The 24,982-nt window shown below is 37.1% G+C and overlaps 1 protein-coding gene across 9 annotated transcripts; it reads left to right on the forward strand.

Moving 5' to 3' along the window:
• Positions 1 to 1,756: 1,756 nt before the first annotated feature.
• On the forward strand, positions 1,757 to 19,521 carry LOC127453726 (PHD finger protein 20-like protein 1). 9 transcript variants are annotated; one of them, XM_051720355.1, is made up of 24 exons: positions 1,757 to 1,862; positions 2,779 to 2,924; positions 3,193 to 3,361; positions 3,600 to 3,695; positions 4,281 to 4,365; positions 7,215 to 7,303; positions 7,790 to 7,961; positions 8,362 to 8,496; positions 9,961 to 10,025; positions 10,121 to 10,340; positions 10,510 to 10,647; positions 12,992 to 13,168; positions 13,389 to 13,448; positions 13,608 to 13,898; positions 14,017 to 14,202; positions 14,283 to 14,342; positions 14,429 to 14,530; positions 14,617 to 14,760; positions 14,930 to 15,114; positions 15,405 to 15,504; positions 16,608 to 16,803; positions 17,157 to 17,412; positions 17,511 to 17,676; positions 18,183 to 19,521. In XM_051720355.1, the coding sequence occupies exons 2-24, from the start codon at positions 2,842 to 2,844 to the stop codon at positions 18,323 to 18,325; spliced, it is 3,318 nt and encodes a 1,105-aa protein (XP_051576315.1). In that variant the 5' UTR covers positions 1,757 to 1,862; positions 2,779 to 2,841; the 3' UTR covers positions 18,326 to 19,521. The 9 variants fall into 9 exon arrangements, with proteins under 9 accessions (XP_051576315.1, XP_051576319.1, XP_051576313.1 ...); XM_051720353.1 differs by lacking the exon at positions 1,757 to 1,862 and adding an exon at positions 2,069 to 2,245; XM_051720356.1 differs by lacking the exon at positions 1,757 to 1,862 and adding an exon at positions 2,069 to 2,245 and having other exon boundaries at positions 14,286 to 14,342.
• Positions 19,522 to 24,982: the final 5,461 nt, after the last annotated feature.

Consider the following 24,982-nt stretch of genomic DNA (forward strand, 5'->3'; position numbering starts at 1 on the left):
TAGTCCTATTATACTGTATTAGCTTACCAAGTAAAATATTTAAATTTTAAATGAAAAGTGGCTAAAATAATAATAAAAGGCCATATAATGATTTGCACATTTACTGTAAATGTTAAAAAATTAAAGTTACTCCATGGGAGTAGTTGCATTTTGCTGAATAGAATCAATGGGGAAAATGATTCTGTGTTTAAGTTTTATTCACAAATGTGTATATACTGTATCTTTACACCGCAAAGGTGGCACAGAAGCTGCATCTGAAGTGGCATTTAAGGTGTATTTGCACAGACTGTTTAATGCTGCTCAGAGGTGGCATACATACATTTACACAGCAATTTCAATTGCATAAATAATGTTGTGAGATTAATGTTTTGAGTATAAAATTATGAATAGGCTATAGAAAAATGAAATGAATTAAATATGAAATTAGACTTTTTAATATCAAAAGAAATTAGAAATGATATGCTCTGTCATGACAACAACAGTCCTCTGATGCTGCATTTCATTTACACAGAACCAAAGCAGCATCAGAACTGCCTTTGATACTAGGAGCTGAGGTGGATCAGAACAGGCATAATTTAGTCTGGCTTTTATGTGGCATTGCTTCTTTACAAAGAAAGCAGGCACAGAGCAGCCTTAACTCGGCTGTGTAAATGACTTCTATGTAAAGGAATCTAAATCAATGTTTTTTTTTTGTTTTTTTTTTTAACATTATATTTGTTTTGTGAACCTTTATGTGATTTGGGTATCCTTAACCATGGCATCAAATTTGTTTTAGAAACACGTGTTGCAGTTTTCTGAATGGCAACATTACAGCTGATCTTACTCTCAATTTGGCCAACTTCACAATCCTAGGCAATTTTTTTCACTATTAAATGCATGTTACATTATGTCCTCATATGACACATTTACTATATCATAGCCAAGGCTTGCTGGCTTACATTAAAATATATTCATATAAGGACCAGTCTTTCACTTGCGTTCTTAAAAATATAAATGACATTTATCTTGTGATGACCTTACATAATTTTGAATTAAAGTTAAAACACACGACACAATCAATAAATTGTTGTGAAAAGATTAACCGTTGTAGTATAAGCCTAACTTCGTTTAACGAAAACATAGTTTAGGTGCATTGTAATCCGGGGAGAAGGCACTAATACGTACAGACTCATGAATATTCATGTATGTTCCGCCCAGTGCAACCGAAAATCGCAGAAACCGAAAATGTTAGAACACCGGCTGGCCAGCTATTTTTATATGGAAACAAGCGGCATACAAGTACAACGGCTATCTACTTGAATGGGAAAATACCGAAATCTCCAAAACTGTTAGTCAAGATCAAAGAACATATTTAAAATCAGCAGTAAAATCTGACAAAACTGGTATCATAAATTGTTCTTTAGCTCAAATCACGCTAAAAACGATATTTCCCCCCAGATTATGCGCACGCGCGTTCTCGAGTTGAATGACAGGCGATGTCTGTATCTAAAAGGTGATTTGCTCTTTAACCTGTAAAGCGGGACTTCCTTTCTACATCCGTTGTGCGTTCCAGTTTCTCCTATTCATTTTAATATAAGTGTCCCGTCTCTGCGAAATATCCTCTGGTTCTATATATTATATATTTTCATATTATATATTTCATATATTATTATGAAAACATATTTCCCCTCTCCTTTATTATTACGATAACCGGCGACAACACAACAGCTACTGTTGATTGGTCAATCTGAGATGCGCGTTCATGTTTGTGCGTCGTGTCCATGCGCGCGCGCGCCTGTCTAGTTTGGGTAAAAGTAACTGAGCTCGAATGAACACAAAACACTATAGGAATTAATTGAAATTCTCTCAATGAGTTTGCAAAGGTAAATCCATATGTAACTCATGTAGCGGATATTAAAAAGCAGTTGTTATTCTTCGAGTCGTCTTAACAAAGAAAGAAACTGCCCTGTCATTTTCTCTTTTTGAAAAATAGTTTTATCCCCTCGGAACGGTTTAGCTAGTCAGCTGGTACAGCATTAGCTATTTGGCTAGCTCTTCTCTGCTAACTGGACATTTAGGGGTTTGACGTTAATTTTTTATATCTTGGAAGGTTTTTTTAAAAAAAAATATCGTGGTGTCTTATTTATACCTCACAGCTTCGTATTCATTTTTAAAAACGTGACAAATATTTATAAGCAGCAGAAAATGGAGAAGAATCTCGTTATCCAGCACCTAGCTTAAGCGAGCTGTAATCATCCAGCAAAGAGTCAGTTACCCTCTCTTATTATTTTTATCTTTATTTTTATTTTTCAAATATGTGTCTAGTACGTTTAGAGGCTTTTATTTTTCGTTAATGGTCAACTAAATTTGAACAGAACGTTTAATTTGTGTGCCAGGCTGTCAAAGTGGAAAGTGGTAGCTGGTTAGCTAAATTAGCCAGTCAGCTACTGTCCAGCCTGTAAGCATTTCTATTCATTTTCATATTATTGTTTGGAGTTTACTGAAATACTTCCTGAAAAATGTGTAAGTTTTAAGAACATATGTTAAACTTGCTAGCTAGAGGTGTACCAGAATACTGTGGGTTTGCCAGCAGATTGCCAGCTGGGTAAATAATTGGTTGACCATATATGGCTCTTTAGCCAGCTTACATGCAGCTGTGCATGTTTTTGATACATTTACAAATCCCGACCATGCAAATGCAATGCATGAATAAACAGTCAAAGACTTGTCTGTGTTAGTATACAGTTCAGTGTGTCCAACTCTTGTTCATTGTTTTCAGTAATTTCTTTCCATTCATAGGTCCATCCACAGAACGGGAGAGCATTTGTGTCTTGAGAGAGACCTGGGAAGAATACACTCATAATGAGCAAGAAACCTCCAAATCGACCGGGTATCACTTTTGAGGTTGGAGCCAGAGTAGAGGCCCAAGACTACCTACAGAAATGGTAAGAATTCATTTTGAAAAACCCATTTGTGCTGCTAGCACATTTACTTTACAAGAAATTAGAATAGCATCTCTTATTTTATATACTTGCATGATAATTCTATTTGTTTATTAGTGTGTTTGAGTCCACTTTATTCCCCTCAAGAGATTTTTTTTTTTTTAAGCAAACCTCTTTTGAAGTGTTGGCTTATACGCATGTTCTCTGCTGTTGTTTTGTTTGGTCTAGTTGTTCATTCATCCATGATCTATGTTCAATGCTTTCTCTGCAGGTACCCTTCACGAATTGAGAAGATTGATTATAATGAGGGAAAGATGCTTGTGCATTTTGATCGTTGGAGTCATAGGTTCGATGAATGGATTCTCTGGGACAGCAACAGACTTCGGCCATTGGAGAGATCAACACTCCGCAAAGAGGGTGTCAAAGAAGAGGAGATGTCTGTATGTTTGCAGTACTTCCTTTGTACAGATCTATTTATGAGCACATAAGTATGTCAGATGTAAGTCTTTATAGTCAATAGTCTAAAATGTCTACGATGGCTTCACAAGTTTTTCAGCTGCTAAGATAAACCTTGTTCATCTAAAGTTTTCAGCCACACAAATAAAATAAAATCTCATTAACTACTTGTTAATGAGATGAATGATTGATTCATTCTTGTCTTGCAAACATTTCTGCCAGGAGAGACTCAGCGAGATGAGAGCATCTCGCCTTCGTGAGCTTCCTGGAAGTACAGAGAGCACAGAGGACCAAAAAGATTTATCCCAGCAGAGACAAGTACATACCTCAATTGCCCATCTACCTTGATCTGGCTCTCTTAACTGCTTGTTCCATAATTGTTTGGGTTTTTTTCTCCATCGACATAGGCAAAACAATGTTCTGTTGGAGATCAACCAATCATTAATTTTCAAAATATATTTTGAGACCTTTGTGATGAATGATGTAAATAGGTGGCCTGTAGAGATTTCACTGTGTACTCTACAATTCCACCTTATATCCTGTGTTATTGCACATATTTAGAAATAGCTTTTTTTTGTGCTACACAGTTAGAAAACTATCATGGAAATTTAATTGTTTGATAATACATTAAGAATCTGTAAGTTAAGTTATTCTAATATGGTTTTCTTGAATTGGAGTTTTGCCTTATGTTTGTTCTACTCTAACCATTCACTTTTATGATCACAGCACATCCCATATCTTCGATACAAGCTCTTCTTTTTTCTTTCTTTGGTTGCTGTACAGCTTGCAAATATCCGAATGGCTTAAAATGGTCTGAATAGTAATTTTTACTGTTTACTGTTTTACTGATGAAGCCTTATTACACTTAATTGCTTTTCTGTTTTGTTTATTTCACACTTGTAGGAATTGAGAGATGGTGAGGAAGTGCTTGCTCGATGGACAGATTGCCGCTATTACCCTGCCAAGATTGAAAGTTTCAACAAGGAAGGTATGATTAATCACACACCAGAATCCTCAGCTTTGCCTTCCGTCCATGCTACTGTATCAGGGAATACATACTTCTGCTGTTTTATATCAATTTGGCAGTACAAAAAGGAGTTGAAGAATGAGGTGTTACAATTTATTATACTGTGGCAAGAAAAAATTTGAACCCTTTGGAATTACCTGCATTTACAGTTGAATCAGAAGTTTACATACACCTTAGCCAAATACATTTAAACTCAGTTTTTCACAATTCCTGACATTTCATCTTAGAAAAGATTCCCTGTCTTAGGTCAGTTAGGATCACTACTTTTTTTTTAAGAATGTGAAATGTCAGAATAATAGTAGAGAGAATTATTTATTTCACCTTTTATTTCTTTCATCACATTCCCAGTGGGTCAGAAGTTTACGTACACTTTGTTAGCATTGCCTTTAAATTGTTTAACTTGGGTCAAACGTTTTGAGTAGCCATCCACAAGCTTTTCACAATAAGTTGCTGGAATTTTGGCCCATTCCTCCAGACAGAACTTGTGTAACCAAGTCAGGTTTGTAGGCTTCCTTGCTCGCACACGCTTTTTCAGTTCTGCCCACAAATTTTCTATCAGATTGAGGTCAGGGCTTTGTGATGGCCATTCCAATACCTTGACTTTGTTGTTCTTAAGCCATTTTTCCACAACTTTGGAGGGATGCTTGGGGTCATTGTCCATTTGGAAGACCCATTTGTGACGAGCTTTAACTTCCTGGCTGATGTCTTGAGATGTTGCTTCAATATATTCACATAATTTTCCTTCCTCATGATGCCATCTATTTTGTGAAGTGCACCTATCCCTCCTGCAGCAAAGCACCCTCACAACATGATGCTGCCACCCCCATGCTTCATGGTTGGGATGGTGTTCTTCAGTTTGCAAGCCTCACCCTTTTTCCTCCAAACATAACGATGGTCATTATGGCCAAACATTTTTTTTTTTTTTTCCATCAGACCAGAGGATATATCTCCAAAAAGACCTTTGTACCCATGTGCACTTGCAAACTGTATTCTGGCTTTTTTATGGTGGTTTTGGAGCAGTGGCTTCTTCCTTGCTGAGCAGCCTTTCAGGTTATTTCGATATAGGACTTGTTTTACTGTGGATATAGATACTTGTCTATCTGTTTCCACTAGCATCTTCACAAGGTTTTTTGCTATTTTCTGGGATTGATTTGCACTTTTCGCACCAAACTACGTTAATCTCTAGGAGACATGTATGATGAGTGGTTCTCGTTGATCGTTATTGTGATATAAAATTACTCATATCGTGATTTAAGATTTTGGTCATATTGCCCACCCCTATTTAGTTCTGTGGCTACTCTCCCTAGAAGTGTCCATCCAGCCAAGATGACTCAAAGGGCACACCACAGAATGCTCAGTGAGGTAAAAAGAACACGAGTGACAGCTAAAGACTTGAAAGAATCATTGGAACTGATTAACATCTCTGTTCATGCGTCTGTTATACAGAAAACATTAAACAGGCATATTGTCCATGGCAGGACACCATGATGAAAGCCATTGCTTTCCAACAAAAACATTGCTGCATGCCTGAAGTTTGCCAAAGACCACCCTGACACTCCACAATGCTACTGGGAGAATGTTTTGTGGATTGATGAAACTAAGGTTGAATTTTGTGGGAAGAACGCGCAGCACTACGTTTGGCATAAAAAGGGCACCGCATACCAATGTGAAAACATCATCCCAACGGTGGAGGGAGCTGCGGGGCCTGGATCATCGAGGGAAAAATTAATTCCCAAGTTTATCAAAATATCCTACAGAATAATGTCAGGGTGGTTGTGTGCCAGCTGAAGCTCATAAGATGTTGGGTGATGCAGCAGAACAGACCCTAAACATTGAAGTAAATCCACTACAGAATGGCTTCTAAAAAGAAAATCCACCTTTTGGAGTGGCTCTGTCAGAGCCCAGACCTTAACCCAGTAGATTAGAGATGCTGTGGAATGACCTCGAGAGCCAATACACCAGACATCCTAAGAATATGGTTGAGCTGAAGCAATTCTGTAAGGTAGAATGGTCCAAAATTCCTTATGAATGTTGTGCAGATCTAATCCGCATTTACCAGAAACGCTTGGTTGAGGTTATTGCTGCCAAAGGAGGATAGACCTGCTATTAAATCCAAGGGTTCACATTTTCCACAGCGCTGTGAATGTTTAATGGGAGGTGTTCATTAAAGACATGAAAGATTATAATTGTTTGTCTGTTGTTAGCTTAAGCACATCATGTTTGTCTATACTTGTGACTTTGAAGATGAGATCACATTTTATGACCAATTAATGCAGAAAACCAGCTAATTCCAAAGGGTTCACATACTTTTTCTTGCCACTGTATGATTCCATTTAAATTAATCTGATACCATTTGTTGTGCTTGACTGTATTGATTATTCCAAATAGTAATTCTAAAATAAAAACTTTTCTTCTCAAATACTATTTTGGAAAGGATTGCATTCAACTAAATGCTCAGAATACCTCTAGCTCTGGCAGAAAGCCTGACTAAATCTTCAGAACTGCTATATAAAATGACTCTGCATGCATATTACATACACAACTATGTGGTAGCAACTGAAGTAGCAATTGTCAAAACTTGCACTTAGTTTAACAAACTTATAGCGCAGTGGTAAAGGTAAAAGTAAAAAATCTTTACATGGGGCTTTGCAAAAAGTGACAAAAAAGGAAAAACACAAATCCATCTAAATTGCTTATTTGATTACAAAATATAATTAAAATAAAAACATATGGAGTGATTGTATACAGCACAGAAAACAGGAGATGATATGTTGTGTATGTTTTTATTTATTTATTTATTTTTGCTCTAGGCACTTACACTGTACAGTTTTATGATGGAGTAATTCGCTGTGTGAAAAGAATCCATATCAAGTCCATGCCTGAAGATGCAAAAGGACAAGTAAGTTTATTAGGGGTTTTTTGAGTCACAGAGACTTTACAGGGTCCACTTCAGTTCCTTTTATTTATCACATAGGCTCTCTGAAGTTCCATAGAATGTTATAGGTATGCATTGCTACACAGCATGAGTAACTATTGTATGACCTGCAGCAATCAATTCTTAACATGCTGTATAGTTGAGTGTATATTTAAGTGTGGCACTTTAGTATTGTCCTTGACCTCTTCCTCTTTTTCAGAAGGTAAAATGCATGGGGTCAATGCTGAATAATATTTGAAGACACAAGCAGCTGGTCCACACAGCTTACAGTTGCTTGAAGCCAGTCAGGCAGCTCAGGGACGCCAAATCACTTTATTCTACCTCCTCAGTTCCCTTTACTACATTATTAATAGCTTGAAAAGCTATTTTTTGCATGCTAGCCATGGCCAGCTGTGTAATTGTGTCCAATTAATGTCAGTTGTGACTGATAGTGTATTGTTATTGTTCAAGCAGGACTGGATTGCTCTGGTGAAAGCAGCCACAGCTGCAGCTAAGAGTAAAGGAGGGAGCCGACCTCGCACAAGCGCCAACAGCAACAAGGACAGAGAGGACAAGAAGGAACAGCGGTCAGATGAAGAGCTTGACATTGAGGAGGATGAAGATACTGAATCAGAGAAGCTCGGTATAGGATTGTAGGATTGTTTGCTTGACTATGAGAATCTAGAAAGTAAAGAATGTCACACAAACTGTCGTAGCTTGCAAATATTTATAAGCAGTCTTCAAGTATTTTAAGCAATCACAAATCTTCAGAAATGTTTAAAACGCAATATAAAAAGTAAAACTGATACAGTAACTGTTCTTTTGCTCCTGCTTGATGGATTTTAGTTTCTGGGCATGTTTGTCTTATGTGAAGTTCTTGACTATTGATCTGTGTTGAGTTACAAATTCCTGCATGAGCCTGTGCATTTTATCATGTGGTTGAATACTTCTCTTAAATCAGTACTTAGACACAATGTCCTCCTTGAGCAGTTTATTATTTTATGAGCCATATTAATCATGTTTCATGTGTATCTTGTGTTAAGCAGCAGACCTGGAGTCAGAAGATGAGAACAGTAAACCAGCTACTGAGGACGTTGAATCCGCTGTGATGAAGAGGAGAAGCAAAAGACAAGGCAGCATGTGTAGCATTAAAAGGACTCGCCTTAACAAAGGGACAGGTAAGAGTTAGCAAAATTATCTACTCTCAGCAAGGGTTTGTTTCTAAATTTGATGACAGGAAAATGGTTCAACATACTTGCTGAATTCCTTAACTGTTTAGATTTGCATGCTGGACATGGAATCAACCTTATTGATCTGTATGTTATGATTATATTTTTTATAGTAGTGGTTCTCAACTGGTGGATCAATACCCAAAAATGGACTGGGGTGTTCTGATAGTATTGCGGATAGCAGGAAGAAAGCAATGCTGAATGCAAATAATAAAATGCAGCTAACCAGATCATCATGCATACTTAAGATGGCTAAATAAATAGGCTTATCAACTTATGAAAAGAAGAAAGTGTTTCCAATATCTTTTGTTGTTGGCAACTGTCTGTGCGTCCGTTCAAACTCTACTGTCATTTTGTTCAAATTTATCTGTCATTTGGTAGAAGCAAATCGTTATGGTCGGTTGTGTGGCATGCCTGCATCCTTGAAAATTGTTGCAATGCAGTTAATGTTAAAACCGCAATATTCAATTTTATAGACATCTTTAATTGCTCTTATACAATAAACTATATTTTGTTCACAATAATTACAATTTTGGTACTGTGTTACCTCGCCACTTGATATCCAAATAAAATCTATGTAATGAAGCAAAACCTTTTGACCACCACTGTTGTGTAATATTGATTTCATAGTCATCATGCCTGTTATATTTCCAATATACTGTGACATCTGGTATTAAGATGCATTTCGGGGGACCCGATCACAAGTTGTCAGCATTATATACAGGTTTAAACGGGGTGCCAAACCACATATGGAGGTAGTCAAATAACACATGTGACCAACATCGCATTTAAGGCGCAAATGCTAATTTGTCCTTAATGCATCCTGGACAGCATTGAAGCGCACCTGTCAATCAACCGCTGCGCTAAAACAAGCGTTTAAACTTTGCAGGTCATGTGCGGCTTTATAAGGAAATAACCATCTGATCAGGGATAAAAAAGCGATAAAATTTACAAGTGAGAACTTGGGATCTTCTTCAGTGTGTCTGATATTAATAAATATCTGATATCTGAACTCTGAAGCTCAGGTTAATACAGGTACTCCTCTAAAACAACAGATAATTCTGCTCGAAATGTTGCGTTTGTATTTGGATTGAATTTCAACTGCATCTGGGTGAAACTGCATGCCGCTTTCTGTCTTCTATGACTTTTTTGTAGTTCATTAATTTAATGCAGTAGCACACTGACATAGTGATTGATGTATGTCATCCTGAAATCAGAGACCCTCCCCTCGAAATCTGAACACAACTGGTCAGAGGAGACGCATTTAAGTGACAAGGTGTAAACAGTGAAGTACCTCAACAGATGTGATTGGATCACCCAAAGACGCATCTTAATACCAGGTGTAAATGGGGCCTGTGACATTGATTCTGATGTTTTGTGAGCAGTTTTAATTTTTCATTTCTGATCATCTAGGATGTCCTGACAATGAGCCTGAAAGCAAAATGGAGCCAAAAGAGCTTCCAGTGACTTCACAGCAGGTACAGATGCAACTGACATACCATTATTAATGTGGTGATCATTAGTACGTTGCCTAGAACACTAGCTGTGTCTTGTCTACGTCTCCACCCCTCAGAAAGTGTCAGGAGCAGAAGCTAGTCTACCAGAGGAGAGACCCCAATCTGCCAGAGCCCAGAGAGCCCCAGCACCCCTTTCTATCCCATGCAAGTCTCGCTCCAGGAGGCTTAAACATGACTCAGGAGAGTCCACCTCCAGCAGTCAGAACACAACCACAGCTCCTGAACCCAGTCCTTCACCCATCTCGACACACACCCTCCCAGACAGCATAAACACTGGTGGGTCAGCTGAGTAGATAAACTCTGTTTAGTGCTTGTATGGTTTGAATGTGTTTGGGGCTTTCAACAGAAGTGAAATTATAATTAAATTATAAAGATATTCATATAAATCTAAAAATATATATGTAATATCCACAAATGTAACATAAATATGTCTGTCTTTGCATAGCCCCTCCCAGCTCCCCCCAGAGGAGGAGACGATCTCAGCGTTTAGCAGCAAGCTCTGACCAGACCTGCCCCATCTCACCGCACATGAGGGATTCCATGATCTCCCACCCTCCACCCCCAGATAGCTCTCAGAAAACTGGTGAGAGACATAAGCTTACATAAGTGGAGTTTTTTAGGTTTTATGTCTAGTGTTGTTTTAAAACTTTGTGGCTGTAATAGAGCACTTTATACTCAGAAAAGTTAAAGACATACATGCTGTATATTTTCATTAGCAAATACAATAATTTTGTTTTATACATTTATAGGATTGTTTCTTTCCTTGTTTTTTGTTATTTCTTTTAATGGGCATAATATTTTGGACAGAAAGTAGACCCAGACCAGCCTGAATCCTCTCTGTAAACAAGACTTGTGTATGCTGGTATGTACAGTGGCAAGAAAATGTATGCAAACCCTTTGGAATTACCTGTATTTATTTATACATTTGTCTTAATATCTTAATCGAAGTTATAATAATGAACAAACCCAATCTGTTTTAACTATAAACACACAAAATATAAAATTGTTCTTATACATATTTAATATATAATTCAAACATTCACAGTGTAGGTTGGGGAAAAATTATGTGAACCCCTAGGCTAATGACATCAACAAAAGCTAATTAGAGTCTGGAGATGGCAAACTGGCATCCAGTTAATGAAATGAGATTGGAAATGTGGGTTAGAGGTACTTTGACATCCATCTACATTTAGACAAATTGTCTATAAATGGAGAAGATTTATTACTGTGGCTACACTTCCTAGAAGAGGCCGTCCAGCCAAGATGACTCAAAGGGCACACTGCAGAATGCTCAGTAGCCGCATTTCCACTATCAGGGTAAATGAGAGCATGCTAGTGTGTGCCAGGCCCAGCTGCATTCCCACTGCCAATGGCCTTTGGCCCGCCGATTACCCTTGGGCCAGCAAGGCCAACTGGGGATTGAGGCAGGTTCAATGTCAAAGGCAGAATTTTGCCAAACTTGCCAGGTTATGTATTCAGTGCACAACGGTACAGGTTCAGGAAAAAAAAAAATATATAAAAAAATTGTTGGCACGGTATAAATCCGTTAAAATGCACAATGGGCAAAGCGGTGCCCAAAGAAATTACTTTCCATGGTTCGGTGTACTTTCATAGATGGTGTGCTGGGACATGAATTCCCAAGTTTATCAAGATATCCTACAGGATAATGTCAGGGTGGTTGTGTGCCAGCTGAAGCTCAGTAGAAGTTGAGTGATGCAGCGGTACAATGAACCTAAACATCGAAGTAAATCTACTACAGTATGACTTCAAAAAAATAAATTAAATCTTTTGGAGTGTCCCAGTCAAAGCCCAGTCCCAATAGAGATGCTGTGGAATGACCTCGAGAGCAGTTCATACCAGACATCCTAAGAATATGGCTGAGCTGAAGCAGTTCTGTAAGGAATAGTGGTCCAAATTTCCTTCTGAATTTTTTGCAGGTCTAATCTGCAGCTACCGGAAACACTTGGTTGAAATTATTGCTGACAAAGGATGATCAATCAGTTATTAAATACAAGGGTTCACTTACTTTTTCCACAGCACTGTGAATGTTTAATGGGGTGTGTTCAATAAAGACATGAAAGATTATAATTGCTTGTGTGTCGTTAGCTTAAAGGCATAGTTCACCCAAAAATTAAAATGTTCTCATAATTTACTCACCATCATGCCATCCCAGATTTGTATGACTTTCTTGCTTCAGCAGAACACAAACAAAGATTTTTAGAAGAATATTTCACCTCTGTAGGTCCTTACAATGCAAGTGAATGTTGATCAGACCTTTTGTAGCTCAAAAATAATATAGAGGAAACATAAAAGAATCCATATAACTTCAGTGGTTAAATCTATATCTTCAGAAGTGATATGATAGGTGTGGGTGAGAAAACGGATCAAAATTGAGTCCTTTTTTTTTATTTTATTTTTTTACTGTAGATCTCCACTTTCAGTTTTACATCTGAAAGCCACATTTGGTGCCTGTTTAGTTTCACTTTCACATCTGAAAGTGAAAGTGGAGATTTAGAGTAAAAAAAAAACCTTACATTTTGTGAACTATCCCTTTAAGCACATTGTGTTTGTCTATACTTGTGACTTTGATTAAGATGAGATCACATTTTATGACCAATTAATGCAGAAAACCAGCTAATTCCAAAGGGTTCACATACTTTTTCTTTCCACTGTATATTCAGAGCCACAAACTCTACCTATTCTAGGTAAAAGGGTTTGAATCAGTGCTATTTAGAATTAGAGAATTTCAGAAGCTAGAAATGTAATCTGCAGTTCTTAGTTGGCTCTACGTTTTTATATGCATTTGTGAAGTAATTATTTGAGTCCACCTCTTTTTTGAGTTCAGCTAAATAAGTCAGTGTTCTGGTCTGTATCCCTCTCCAGTTATGTTTGAATCATGCATGTTAAAATGGTCATTTTATTTGAAGACCGCAGCACTGCAGTCGAAACGGAAGCTTCTTCACAAAAGCCAGTTTCAGGAAGCATATCCGCAGCCTCTCCCACTGGCAGTGCTCATTCACCAATCACAGAGAAGGACAAGATGACTGACATGTTGCCTAGTAATCAAACATTGCCTGGAGAGAACTCCCCTTCTATAGTGACCGGTATTTTGATTTTGTAACCATACCATTGTTGTCAAGTTTTTCCATGAAACACACTTTGGGTTCAGTTGATTCAGTAAACATACCATCATACAGTACTTAACAGTCACGTACAAGGACAGCTGAAAATATCAACAGTAGAATTTTAAATATTGTGATGGTAATTTCATGTCACTGGCCTTAAATGTAAATTCTAATTAATTTTATTTAATTTTATGTCCAGCTGCTGGTCAGAAAGTTCCTTCCAGGATGCCTAAAGCCAACAAACACACCAGAGAGCCTAGTATGAATGCCTGTCTTCCATTCACTTGATTCCAATGTTGCATTTAAAAAATGACAATTTTGGTGTTTTTTTGTGACTACGTGTCTTTTAAAGCTACAAGCATCAAATATCTTTATATTAAATTATTATGCAAGCTTTTTTTTTCTTCTTCTTCCTCAGTCATAAATACCAAGAAGTCTGATGACCCCACTGCTCTCAATGAGTCTCAAATAGACCTGGACCATAATAAATTTAAGTGTAAAGTCCCTGGCTGCTCTAAAGCATTCCGGAAAGCAAAGCTGCTGGACTATCACCTGAAGTACTATCATAACACAGAGAAAGAAATGGACACTGAAGTCTGCTCACCAGAGAGGGTGGGCCGCACCAGGGCCACGTCTGCATCCATGCCTACAAGCACCCTGTCCGATATAACAGACAACAAGAGACGCAGGACCGTCTCCACCTCTTCTTGTAGGTTTCTTTATGGATTTTTTATTTTATTTTAATTTTTTTATCAAATGGCCATTACATTTTGAGTAACTTGTTACACAAGCAGAATTACAGGGTGCTCTTCTATGTTGCATTTCAGCTCTGTCATCTCAGGGCTTCATGCTTCAAATGGACAGCACTGGCTATGTGAGGCCTCCTAAGTTTTTTAAGAAGAAACGTTCCTCTGCCTCGGTCAGTTCAGACAGTACAGAGGTGTCCCTACCACCTCCACCCTTTGATAATCACCACGACAAGATTCTCAAGAAGGACAAGCACCTGGATGCAGGTGAGTTAATTCTACAGATTGGAAAGATGGAGGATGGAGTAACTTTTTACTTTACCTGCATTAATGGTTTAATTTCTCAGCAGGACTATGTATAAAGACTGAGCGGAAATTCAAACTACAGGAGAAATGTCAGTTGTTTGGTGTGTATACTCAACATTTTTTTTCTCAAAGTTCACTTGCCTTAACCAGAAAGTTGCCATATCTTTCATTTCTTTCTCTTCCATAGTGAAAAAGAGAGATAAAGACAGGAGGGACAGGAAAGAGAAGGACCTTTTCAGAATTAAACAGAAGAAAAAGAAAAAAAAGAAGAAGAAAGCGAAACAGCACTGTAAGTTCGTTTTCTATTTACTTATTTTCTTTGGAGCACATTTACGGAAAACCAGAGGTTCATTGTTTTTTCACCTATGTGCTCAGGTTATTCAGACCTGGAAGAGATGTCAGTGGCTTACCTTGAGAGACCATCTTCCCAGCTACACCGTTCTTCCTCCAGTGCCTTCTCCAAGCATAGCACCTGCCAATACCCTCGTGCCATACTGTCTGTCGACCTCACCGGGGAGAGTGAGTCAGCAGTCCTCTTATAATGTCATAATTATTTACTTAACCATAAATACTATATCAGCGACAATAAGTTATAAATCTGTTGAATGATGTAGAAGTTCCGTGCAGTTTAGCATTGATGTCTGAGCCTTACCTCATAACATGTAGCTGTTTCCTTTTTCTATCTCAGACCTGTCAGACATTGACTTCCTGGAGGACTCGACCACTGAAAGTTTACTGTTCAGTGGAGATGAGTATAATCAGGATCTAGACTCTATCACCATGGAGGACTTCCAGGATGAAGATGATGATGGTGCTAATGAGATTGTCCGCTGTATTTGTGAAATGGATGAAGAAAATGGGTTCATGATTCAGGTAGGGTTACTCTTAGCAATGGCACTGAAAGTACTCTTAAATCAGTTTTTATTCTGTCTATAAAGAAGCTTTTTCATGCAAGAGACATCTTAAGCCACACTGCTACTTTATCAGTCAATCAGGATATATATAAATAGTGACAATTTGCTTACCATCTGACTTAAATATCCTGAAATGGTTCTGATTTTCTTTTCAGTGCCTGAATCTCTTTATTCTGAATCTGTTTTAGTGCAGAATTGTATATAATAGATTCTGATATACATCTCTTTTTTTTTTTTTTTTATTCCTAGTGTGAGGAGTGTATGTGCTGGCAGCACAGTGTGTGTATGGGACTTTTGGAGGACAGCATCCCCGACCAATACATCTGTTACATCTGCAGAGATCCCCCAGGTACATTTCTGTCTTTCATGGCTTCTCCTACATTTTTGTGCTTCCTGATGTATAAATGACTGATGCCTGTTTCTTGGGTGGAAATTAAGGTTATAAATACAACATCGTAGCAGTGTTAATCTCAGGAAATCACTACCGAAAAAGTTCGTTGACATTTTTTATTTTGTCAACGATATCTACTGCGAGATGGGGAAATAGCATCATGACGATAATTAAATGTTTTTATTATAGCAAACTGTTGATGAAAATATGACAAGAAAAAATATTGCAAGATATAAACAGAAGAAGAAACATCTAGTGAAACATCTGTTTATAGAAGAAGATATTATATATGGATTCATTAATCCAATAATTCAGTATATTTTGGGGATTTCTCCACTTGAGCTGAGCACTGGCAAAATGAGTGGCTTTAAAACAGGTTAATTACCTCACTCAGATGCATCCTATTAATTGAGATGAATCACTATATCCACAACTTATATGTAATACTGCAACTTACATCTGCACAGACAATGAAGCGAATGAACAGGTGAACTTGAACTTGTGCACTAGTCATATGCATAACTTGCGTTGCGTACCTTGCTTTGTGAATATGCCGTTTCCATTAAAAAAAATGCTTCATGCAATGCAATATCCTAAACTGGTTGAACACAGAAAATTAAAGTCTCTGAAGCATGAAGAATTCAGAATACATTAGGCCAACTTCTAAAGAGTAGCTAATATTTCATTATATGCTATTAAATCAGGAGCTCAGGTTTTCACAAGGACAGTTGGATAGTATTTTTTTTATGTAGCCTATCTTGTATGTGTTTAATACGTTTAAATAAAGAAAATGTTTATAGATTTTTTTTCTAGAAGTTTGAATATTTGATTAAAGTTTGGTCTGTTACAGTTTGACACACATTTTTGTCATTTTTCACATTATAAACTAAAAGATATTATTTTCGTTGACTAAAATTATATGCCATTTTAGTCAAAGTAAAAATGACTAAAATGGATGAATGTGACATGATGAAATATTGACTAATTTTGAAGTCCCTTCAGTGCCAATATATTTGTGCTTCAAAGTTATTATCAGGCTGACTTTTTTGTATTTTTCTCAGGTCAGAGGTGGAGTGCTAAATACCGTCATGATAAAGACTGGCTCCAAAAGGGTCACATGTATGGCCTATCCTTCCTCACAGAGAACTACTCTCATCAGAATGCCAAGAAGATTGTAACCACTCACCAGCTACTGGCTGATGTTTACAGTGTTAAAAGCCTTCTCCATGGCCTTCAGCTCAAGATGGACATCTTACAGTAAGAGCTACTGTGCCCTTCCAAATGCCCACCAAATTTTAAACATTAGACCAACTAGTCTTTTTCTCTCTCCATATATACCCCTTGAGGTGACATTATGGAAAAACTGCAGTTGTAATTTGTCTCTTTGATTGATATCCATAGAAATTAAATTAGAAAAATTACCAAAAGGAATTGTTTTCAAAGAGGGTGGAGACCAATCTTTTCTTCCCCTTTTTTTATTTTTTATTTTATTTTATTTTTTTAAATCTTTTGAATTGTGTAACAATGGTTGTGCTTTCAATTGAGTTATGTTTTCAAGTGCTGTCAGACTTTGCCAGAAAAATGCAAATGCACTTCTCATGTTTTCTCAGGAACAAACATAACCCAAGTTTGCACTTATGGGCTCGGTCTTGGGTGAACTCTGATGAAGACCAGCCTATGGGGGGTGTTCCAGACTGCCTACATTTCAAAGAGCACCTCAACCAGAACTTAAACCCAGAAACCTATATCACCAGTGAGCACAGCTACCAGAAACCTCCTGGAACAGGCCTAGAACATTCTCAAAGGGATGAGCAGGGGAACCAAACAGCCTCACACACCACACAATTTAATGTAAAGGAAGAAGAGGTAACCAAAGAAAAAATCTCAATCAAATCTGGGTCAGTGTCAATATCACAGTGTGTACAGAGAATTTGAAATGAATTACGTGATTATGTTTTGTGTAGGTAAGCAGTGCCATTGCACTGTCTAGCTGTGGAAATGACAGCAATCTGAGGTCCACGGAACAGGCCAGGAACTGCCTGCAGTGGCAGATGAACCTGCTTACACACATAGAAGACATTCAGAACCAGCTCTCGGGCCGCATGGACCTCATCGAGAAAGAGCTTGATGGTAGGAAGGAAACTATAAACTTCTAGAATTGTGTCATGTCGTTACATTGATATGTTTAATGAATGTGTTTCCTGAATAGAGCATGGCAAAGTTTGTCATTTCTTTTGAAAACCTGCATCTGTTGTTGCGGTGATTCTAGACACATTAAGCCATGTTGCTTGTGAAAGATGCAAGGTCAAATCTCACCTGTATTGTGTCCTGATCCCATTTCTTCTTCTCCTGTCATTTCTTGTCATCTCTTAAATTTCACTATCAATAAAATGGCAAAAGCCCACACCCAAAAAAGAAAAGAAAAATTAAAACCTTGCATGTTTAACTGCTCTGGGAACCGTCAGTATCAATAGAGAACAGTTAAGAGACCCCATTATTTCATTCTGCCATGGCTATCCTAGAACAATCACATGAGAACCACCTCTTTGGGAATGTATTTTTATTTGATAATTTAGTAGGTGATAAACTTTCATATTTGATGTCTGTCTCTCTCCCTGCTGTGTTTGTGAATGAAGTGCTTGAGAGTTGGTTGGACTTCACAGGTGAACTGGAGCCTCCTGATCCCCTGGCCCGACTCCCACAGCTCAAGTGCCGGATCAAACAACTTCTGATGGACCTGGGAAAAGTACAGCAGATGAGCACCATCTGCTCTGTGTGATACACCTATACAACACACATTACAGTGTCTGCTCTGTGCTTCTAACACCATCTTCCGTTTCTAAACACACATGCTCTACATGTTTGAGGAGGTGCATTCAATAAGATGCGCCTATTCAGTAGATGGGTGAGTAACGCTGGACTTAGAAGAGAACAAATGAGGAAAATGATGTGCTTGGCAATGGACTATTTTACAATGCTTGCCACCACAAAGTATGAGATAAAGGAACATTCACACATTATGAATGTGTGGAACAGGAAGATGCAAGTGCATACATGCCGAGTCTAAAATAACATATTATCTGATTTAGTTGTCCATCAGAACAGAAAGAGGTCACTTTGGCAGACTAATTCTTTTAAATGTTAACAGAAAGAAAAGTTGTCTGTTTTTAAAATGACTGAAGAGATTGCATCACACTAATGGCAGGTTAGCTGGATAGCAGGTTATTTAAGAGTTCATTACAATTTTGGTATAAAAATCTAATCCTAAAGGCTTCCGCCACTCAAAAGGGGAATGGTCTCTGAAGTGCCAAAAAAACAGACCAATGTGGTCTGTTTTTTCAGACACATTCAATTGAGTTCAGGATTTAAATGTTATTGAAATTTTTTACTTTTTAGGCCAGGTTTAGGCTCATTTGTGGTCTGATACACTGGTACTACAGGTTCACAATGACAGCAGACATTTCTTAGAAAATCACAAGTTGTTTTCATACAATAATTCATGGCTAATACTTGCTTTCACATATTTCTCTGCAGTCTTGATGGATTCTGTAGTGAGTGACAAGAAAACTAGCTATTCTTACAGTGGGTTATCCCATTAGTCCAGAGATAGGGCACTCTTCTCACTAAGGTCTGTTTATCATGTTGATACTTTGTGAGTTGCCGTCGAGTAAGCTAATCCTGAGATGGATATAAATGCATATAACAGATTCATTTAGTTCAGTTTTTGTTTTGTTTTTTTGTGGGGGGGGTAAATACAGTTTTTATAACTGTAAGAAAACACAAACTAAGGCATAAGAAGACAATACTTGAAAATGCCTGTTTAATCTCAATTTCTATTAATCTGTAAAGAAGTGTTTTAGATTTAGATTTAAAACGAAGTTTCTTTTGATGAGATACCAGCTGTACATTAAAGAGTTTATTTAAAGACCTGATGTAAGTATCTGTATGTACAACTTCATTAAAAAATACTCTACATTTTGTGTGTACGGTGGTTAATTTTTAGGGGTCAAGCACCGAAATTGCGTAGGCACCTATTGTATTTGTTAGTGTTCTTATTAGGGGTTCAAGCCCAAAGGCCTAGAAATGCTATTGTTAGGGGGCCAAGCAGCGAAGCTGCTGGAACTCTATTGTAATTGTACTGATTTTCTTATTCTTTTTTTTTTTATTTATTTATTTATTTTTTTTCTGCCTTAAGTGTCTGGGCGTCAGAGACTGTAAGTCGTGGAGACACCAAACTTGGCAGGGTGATCCCAAATCCCCCTCACTGCTCAACACACATACGCACACCCATCTGACCATAGGTGGTGCTATAATAAACACTTAAGTTTTGACTCTTATCTCTGCAACCATAAGGGCTTTTCTAACTCCTCCTAGACCGTTAGTCCAACCAGCATGCAATTTGGTATAAATCATCTACAGACCCCCCTGACAAAAAGTTATCAAAAGAATTTGGATACGTCAAATTGTTCCGAAGATATTAACAATACAATTCCTTCAGTTAAAGTTATCAAATAATTTTGATATGGTAAGGTTTACCTGATAATTCTGTTGCACCAAACTTCAAACTTTGATAAAAAATAATGAGGGTTACATTTAAATCCTCGTTTTGATCCTGATTTAAATTTCACAGTAAATCTGAATTGACTTTAATCATGTTGCTCCATTATTTTAAACTCTGATTTAAATCTCGGTTATGGATTAACTTTAAACTTGCAGCTGAGGTGGTTTAAATATTAAACTGACCTGCAATGAAACATGAATTACTTTTTTAGAGAACAGTGATTATGCCGTCAGCCCTCTAAAGGCAGTTAGGGTTTGAGTTAGGGTTCCACAGGATCTTTTCTGTCAAATCAGATTATTTTTGTAATTTTTACATGTGCTTGGCCCCCGATAATTGCCGCTTGCGGTTCTATTTAGGGGTTCAAGCCTGAAGGGCTGAAGCCCTATTGTATATGTCAGGATTTTTATTATTAGAGGTTCAAGCCCAAAGGGCTGAATCCCTGTTGTTTTTGTTAGGTTTTTTGGGGTTCAAGCCTGAAAGGCTGAAACCTTATTGTAATTGTTAAGATTATTAGGGGTCCAAGCACAGAAGGTGCTGGGACCCTATTTTATTTGTTCCAATTTTCTTATTAGGGGTCCAAGCACTGAAGCTGTTGGAACCCTATTGTAATTGTACTGATTTTCTTCTTTTTATTTTATTTTTTTCTGCCCTAAATGTGTTTGGGCCTCAGAGACCGTAAGTTGTGGAGACAGCAAACTTGGCAGGATGATCCCAAATCCCCCCACTACTCAGGTGCACAAACGCACACCCATTTGACCCTAGATGGCACTATAATAAACACTTTTACATTTTGACTCCCATCTCTTCAACCGTAAGGGCTAGAATCAAAATAATTTTCCTCTGATTCCTTGAGTCAAGCCCTACAAAATATGTATATCCGATTTCATTTCTGTCTATAAACTAAAAGTTTGTCCAATCAGCACGCAATTTGGTATACATCATCTACATACCCCCCTGAAAAAATGTATTAAAAGAATTTCGATATGTCAAATCATTCCAAAGATATTAATGAGACAATTCCTTCTGTTTAATGCAATTTGAGTAATTTATCAATATCTACTCAATGCAAGCTCCAAACGTAACCAAACTCAGTACACATAGTCAACAGGACATTTAGAAGATGTCAGCAAAGTTTCTTACAATTCCATCCCTAGGGTATGCTACAACTAAAAAACTCATAAATTTACAGCCATTTGAGCGACAGAGTTCAAATTAAATATGCATCATCATTGGTTCAAATGCTAACATATTCTTAAAAAATCAATTCGACAAATGAACAAAAATGGCTGCCAACGGCCATTCAAATTTCAGCACCTTATAACTCATACTGGGAATGGCCGAGGGTTATGGAAATTACTGTACATAAGCAGGGTGTCAACTCGAAGCCGCATTTAAAATTGTGACAATCGGCCACCTACTTTTTCTAACTCGTCCTAGGCCGTTTACCCGATTCTCACGAAACTTGGTATAAATCATCTACAGACCCTCCTGACAAAACGTTATCAAAAGAATTTTGATGCATCGAATTGTTCCAAAGATATAAGCAAATATGGCCTATAATGACTAATTAGCCTGTATCTTGTGAGCGCAGTTTTCAAATGTATCAAAATTTGTACATATGGACAAGAGAACACCGGGATAACATGCCGAGTTTCATAAAATTTTTTTATGCTAAGGGGTGCTATAACTTAAGAATATCCTGTTTTTGCAATTGTGCTCAAAGCAGGTGAATGTCACATCAAAATAACTGTCCACAGGATCTTTTCAGTCAAATTTGATTATTTTGGTCATCTCGCCATTTGTGCTTGGCCACCAGCAATAGCTGCTTGCAGCTATATTTATTATTATTATTATTATTATTAGGGCACCAAGCAGCGAAGCTGCTGGAACACTATTGTGATTGTACTGATTTTCTTTTTCTTCTTATTTTTTTCTGGGCTAAAAGTGTCTTGTCTACCATTTTGATTTGATTGAAAAACCTACTTTTTTCGAACTTGTCCTAGGCTGTTTGCCTGATTCGCACAAAACTTTGTTTACATTATCCTACAGACATTCCCGACAAAAAGTTATCAAAATTTTTTTTATATGTCAGATCATTCAGAAGATATTAGCTGATAGGTTTTTGCATGTGGCCTGTTATGACTAATTGACCCATATCTTGTGAGCACAATTTTTAAACTTAACAAAACTTAATATTAATGCACAAAAGAACATTTTGAGGTAACATGAAAAATGTCATCAATTTGGCATAGATTTAACATAAGAAATACCTAATTTCTCAACTGTATTTCAGGCAATAGGCTGAAAAGGCTTTTGTACTGTTTGTCCACCAGAGAGAGCCAGATGACTATAAATCATTCAAAGAGTCTTCAAAGATTAATTATATGTAGACTAAGGGTGGGTTGCACCAATCAGGATTAATCTTAAATTTAGATTAAATCAGTGCTCGAATTGAGGTGGGGCTGGGGGGATCTGGGACCCCCTATAAGGCATTAGGGACCCCCCTAAGTCTATTTTTTACTTCTTATGGGGGGTCCCTAATGCCTTATGGGGGGTCAAGACATTTATATTTTAGTGAAAATAATAATGACAAATCTGATTAAATTCATGCAGTGGATACGGTAAATTTCGTGAATGAATTATTTACAATAATTTATATTAAGTTTATTTATAGGCTAATTGTCACGTCTCTTTAAAATGTAAACGCCCCGCCCCACATCTAAAGACTGCTAAGCGCATGACATCGTTGACATGACTGCTTGTTTGGCGCCGCTCAGGTGAAGCTAACTTTAGCTAAAAAATGGAGAATAATAAACCTCCATTCGCAGTATAAACCTTCGGGTAGAGAAAGCTTCTTACTGACTTTTTTGAGGGATAATTTTCTCTCTATATCTTTCTACTATATCCACTCCTTGTTGGGGCTTTTGTATTCCTTGCATAACTTGGAAACATTTAGGCTTACTAATTATTCATTATTAATAGGCCTGGTTCTACGGGGGTGCTAGAGATCACGATGAAGATGAGTGACAGCTTTTTAGTGATTATAAAGGATGCGCTGGTTGTGTGCTTTCTATGTTATATATAATCCATTCAGAATTTGTATAAAACTGGTCTTTCATCCTGCTAAGAGGAGGACCAACGGCCACGTACACGCTGCAAAGTTTCGGGAATTACATCTGCATATAAACGCGGGATTCACTCTTGAAATGGCAATGATTGACATATTGATAACCATAGCAGTGTTTGTTCCTGAATAAAGCAGCCTTTTTGACTGAAATGGTTGAATAGTCTGCTGACTGACTCACCCATAACTGTCCCTTGCTGCCACCTACTGACGTAACAATGTAACTGCACTGAAATCGTTGAAAAATCCCCACCAACACTAACACACAGACTGACAGCCTGTCTTGTCACAATTTATATTTTTAATATCTAATAAACTAGTTTCATGCATTTAAACAAGTCTTTTGGAACAAACATTATTATCACAAAGTGTCACTGGACATCAACCATCCAGTTGTTTTTAGGGTAGTAAATACTACTTTGGTAAATAATGCTAGAATTATTCTGTTGGATGTACACTACTGTTCAAAAGTCTCTTCTGCTCACCAAGCCTGCATTGATTTGATCCAAAATACAGTAAAAACAGTAATATTGTGAAATATTATTACAATTTAAAATAATAATAATACAATAGTAAAATGTAATTTATTCCTGTGATCAAAGCTGAATTTTCAGCATAATTACTCCAGTCTTTAGTGTCACATGATCCTTCAGAAATCATTCTGATATGCTGATTTGATACTCAAGAAACATTTCTGATTATTATCAATGTTGAAAACAGTTGTGTACGCATTTATTTTTTTTTTTTCAGGATTCTTTATGAATAGAAAGTTCAAAAGAACAACATTTATCTGTACTTAGATCTTAGAAATCTTAGAAATTGTAACATTATACACTACCGTTCAAAAGTTTGGGGTTAGTAAGAATTTATTTATTTATTTTGGGAAAGAAATTAAAGAAATTAATACTTTTATTCAGCAAGGATGCATTAAATTGATCAAAAGTGACAGTAAGGACATTTATAATGTTTGCCCAGTTGTCCTGCACTCTTTGAATAAAGCTCCCACACCTAGGTTCATACCTAATCTCCTCTCTATAGTATCATTGCAGCCTGAAAGTATTTTGCCATCCTTTTGCTACTGTTTAAGTAATAAAAAAAAGGTCCTTAAACAGGTCCTTTTGAAGTTACTGACTGCTCCTTTATCACTGCTTTCTGAGACATTATGAAGTAATTATTCCTGTGCTACTGCTGAATCTGACAGTGATACCATCTAGTGAGTCTTGAAGCCATCTGATTATTTTCTACTGTTTTTGAGACATTTAAATGTATTTTGAAGTCACATCCTTTTACTGGTCTTCAAGTGCCTTATATGTAGTCCCCTGGTATATTTGCCATAGTTGCCCTTTTGGGTCTGCTGCTTTGTCACCCTCTAAATCCAGTATTACTTGGAGTAAGCCATTTAAAAGAAGAATAGTAGCTTATCTCTCTTTGTTATATAACATTGGACTGAAAATGTATATTTTTGTTTTTTTATTCTTTATCAACACAAAAGCCTGTTCTTTTATGTAAGCCTGTTTTTAATAAATAGTATATAGTTATGCATATTATGATCAAATAAATATATTGTATATATTGAACTTTGTACAACAGTACTTGTCTATTGTTAACCAATTGTTAATTTTTGCATTTTATGATTATTCGTATGCACTTAAATATCATAAGCGGCTTGAACCACAATAATCGCTGCTTGCAGCTATATTTATTATTATTATTCTCCCCTGAAACTGATCGTGCAGACCAAACCGTAAGGC

This window comes from Myxocyprinus asiaticus, chromosome 16 (genome assembly GCF_019703515.2).
Source record: "Myxocyprinus asiaticus isolate MX2 ecotype Aquarium Trade chromosome 16, UBuf_Myxa_2, whole genome shotgun sequence".
In the NCBI taxonomy this organism is placed as follows: Eukaryota; Metazoa; Chordata; class Actinopteri; order Cypriniformes; family Catostomidae; genus Myxocyprinus; species Myxocyprinus asiaticus.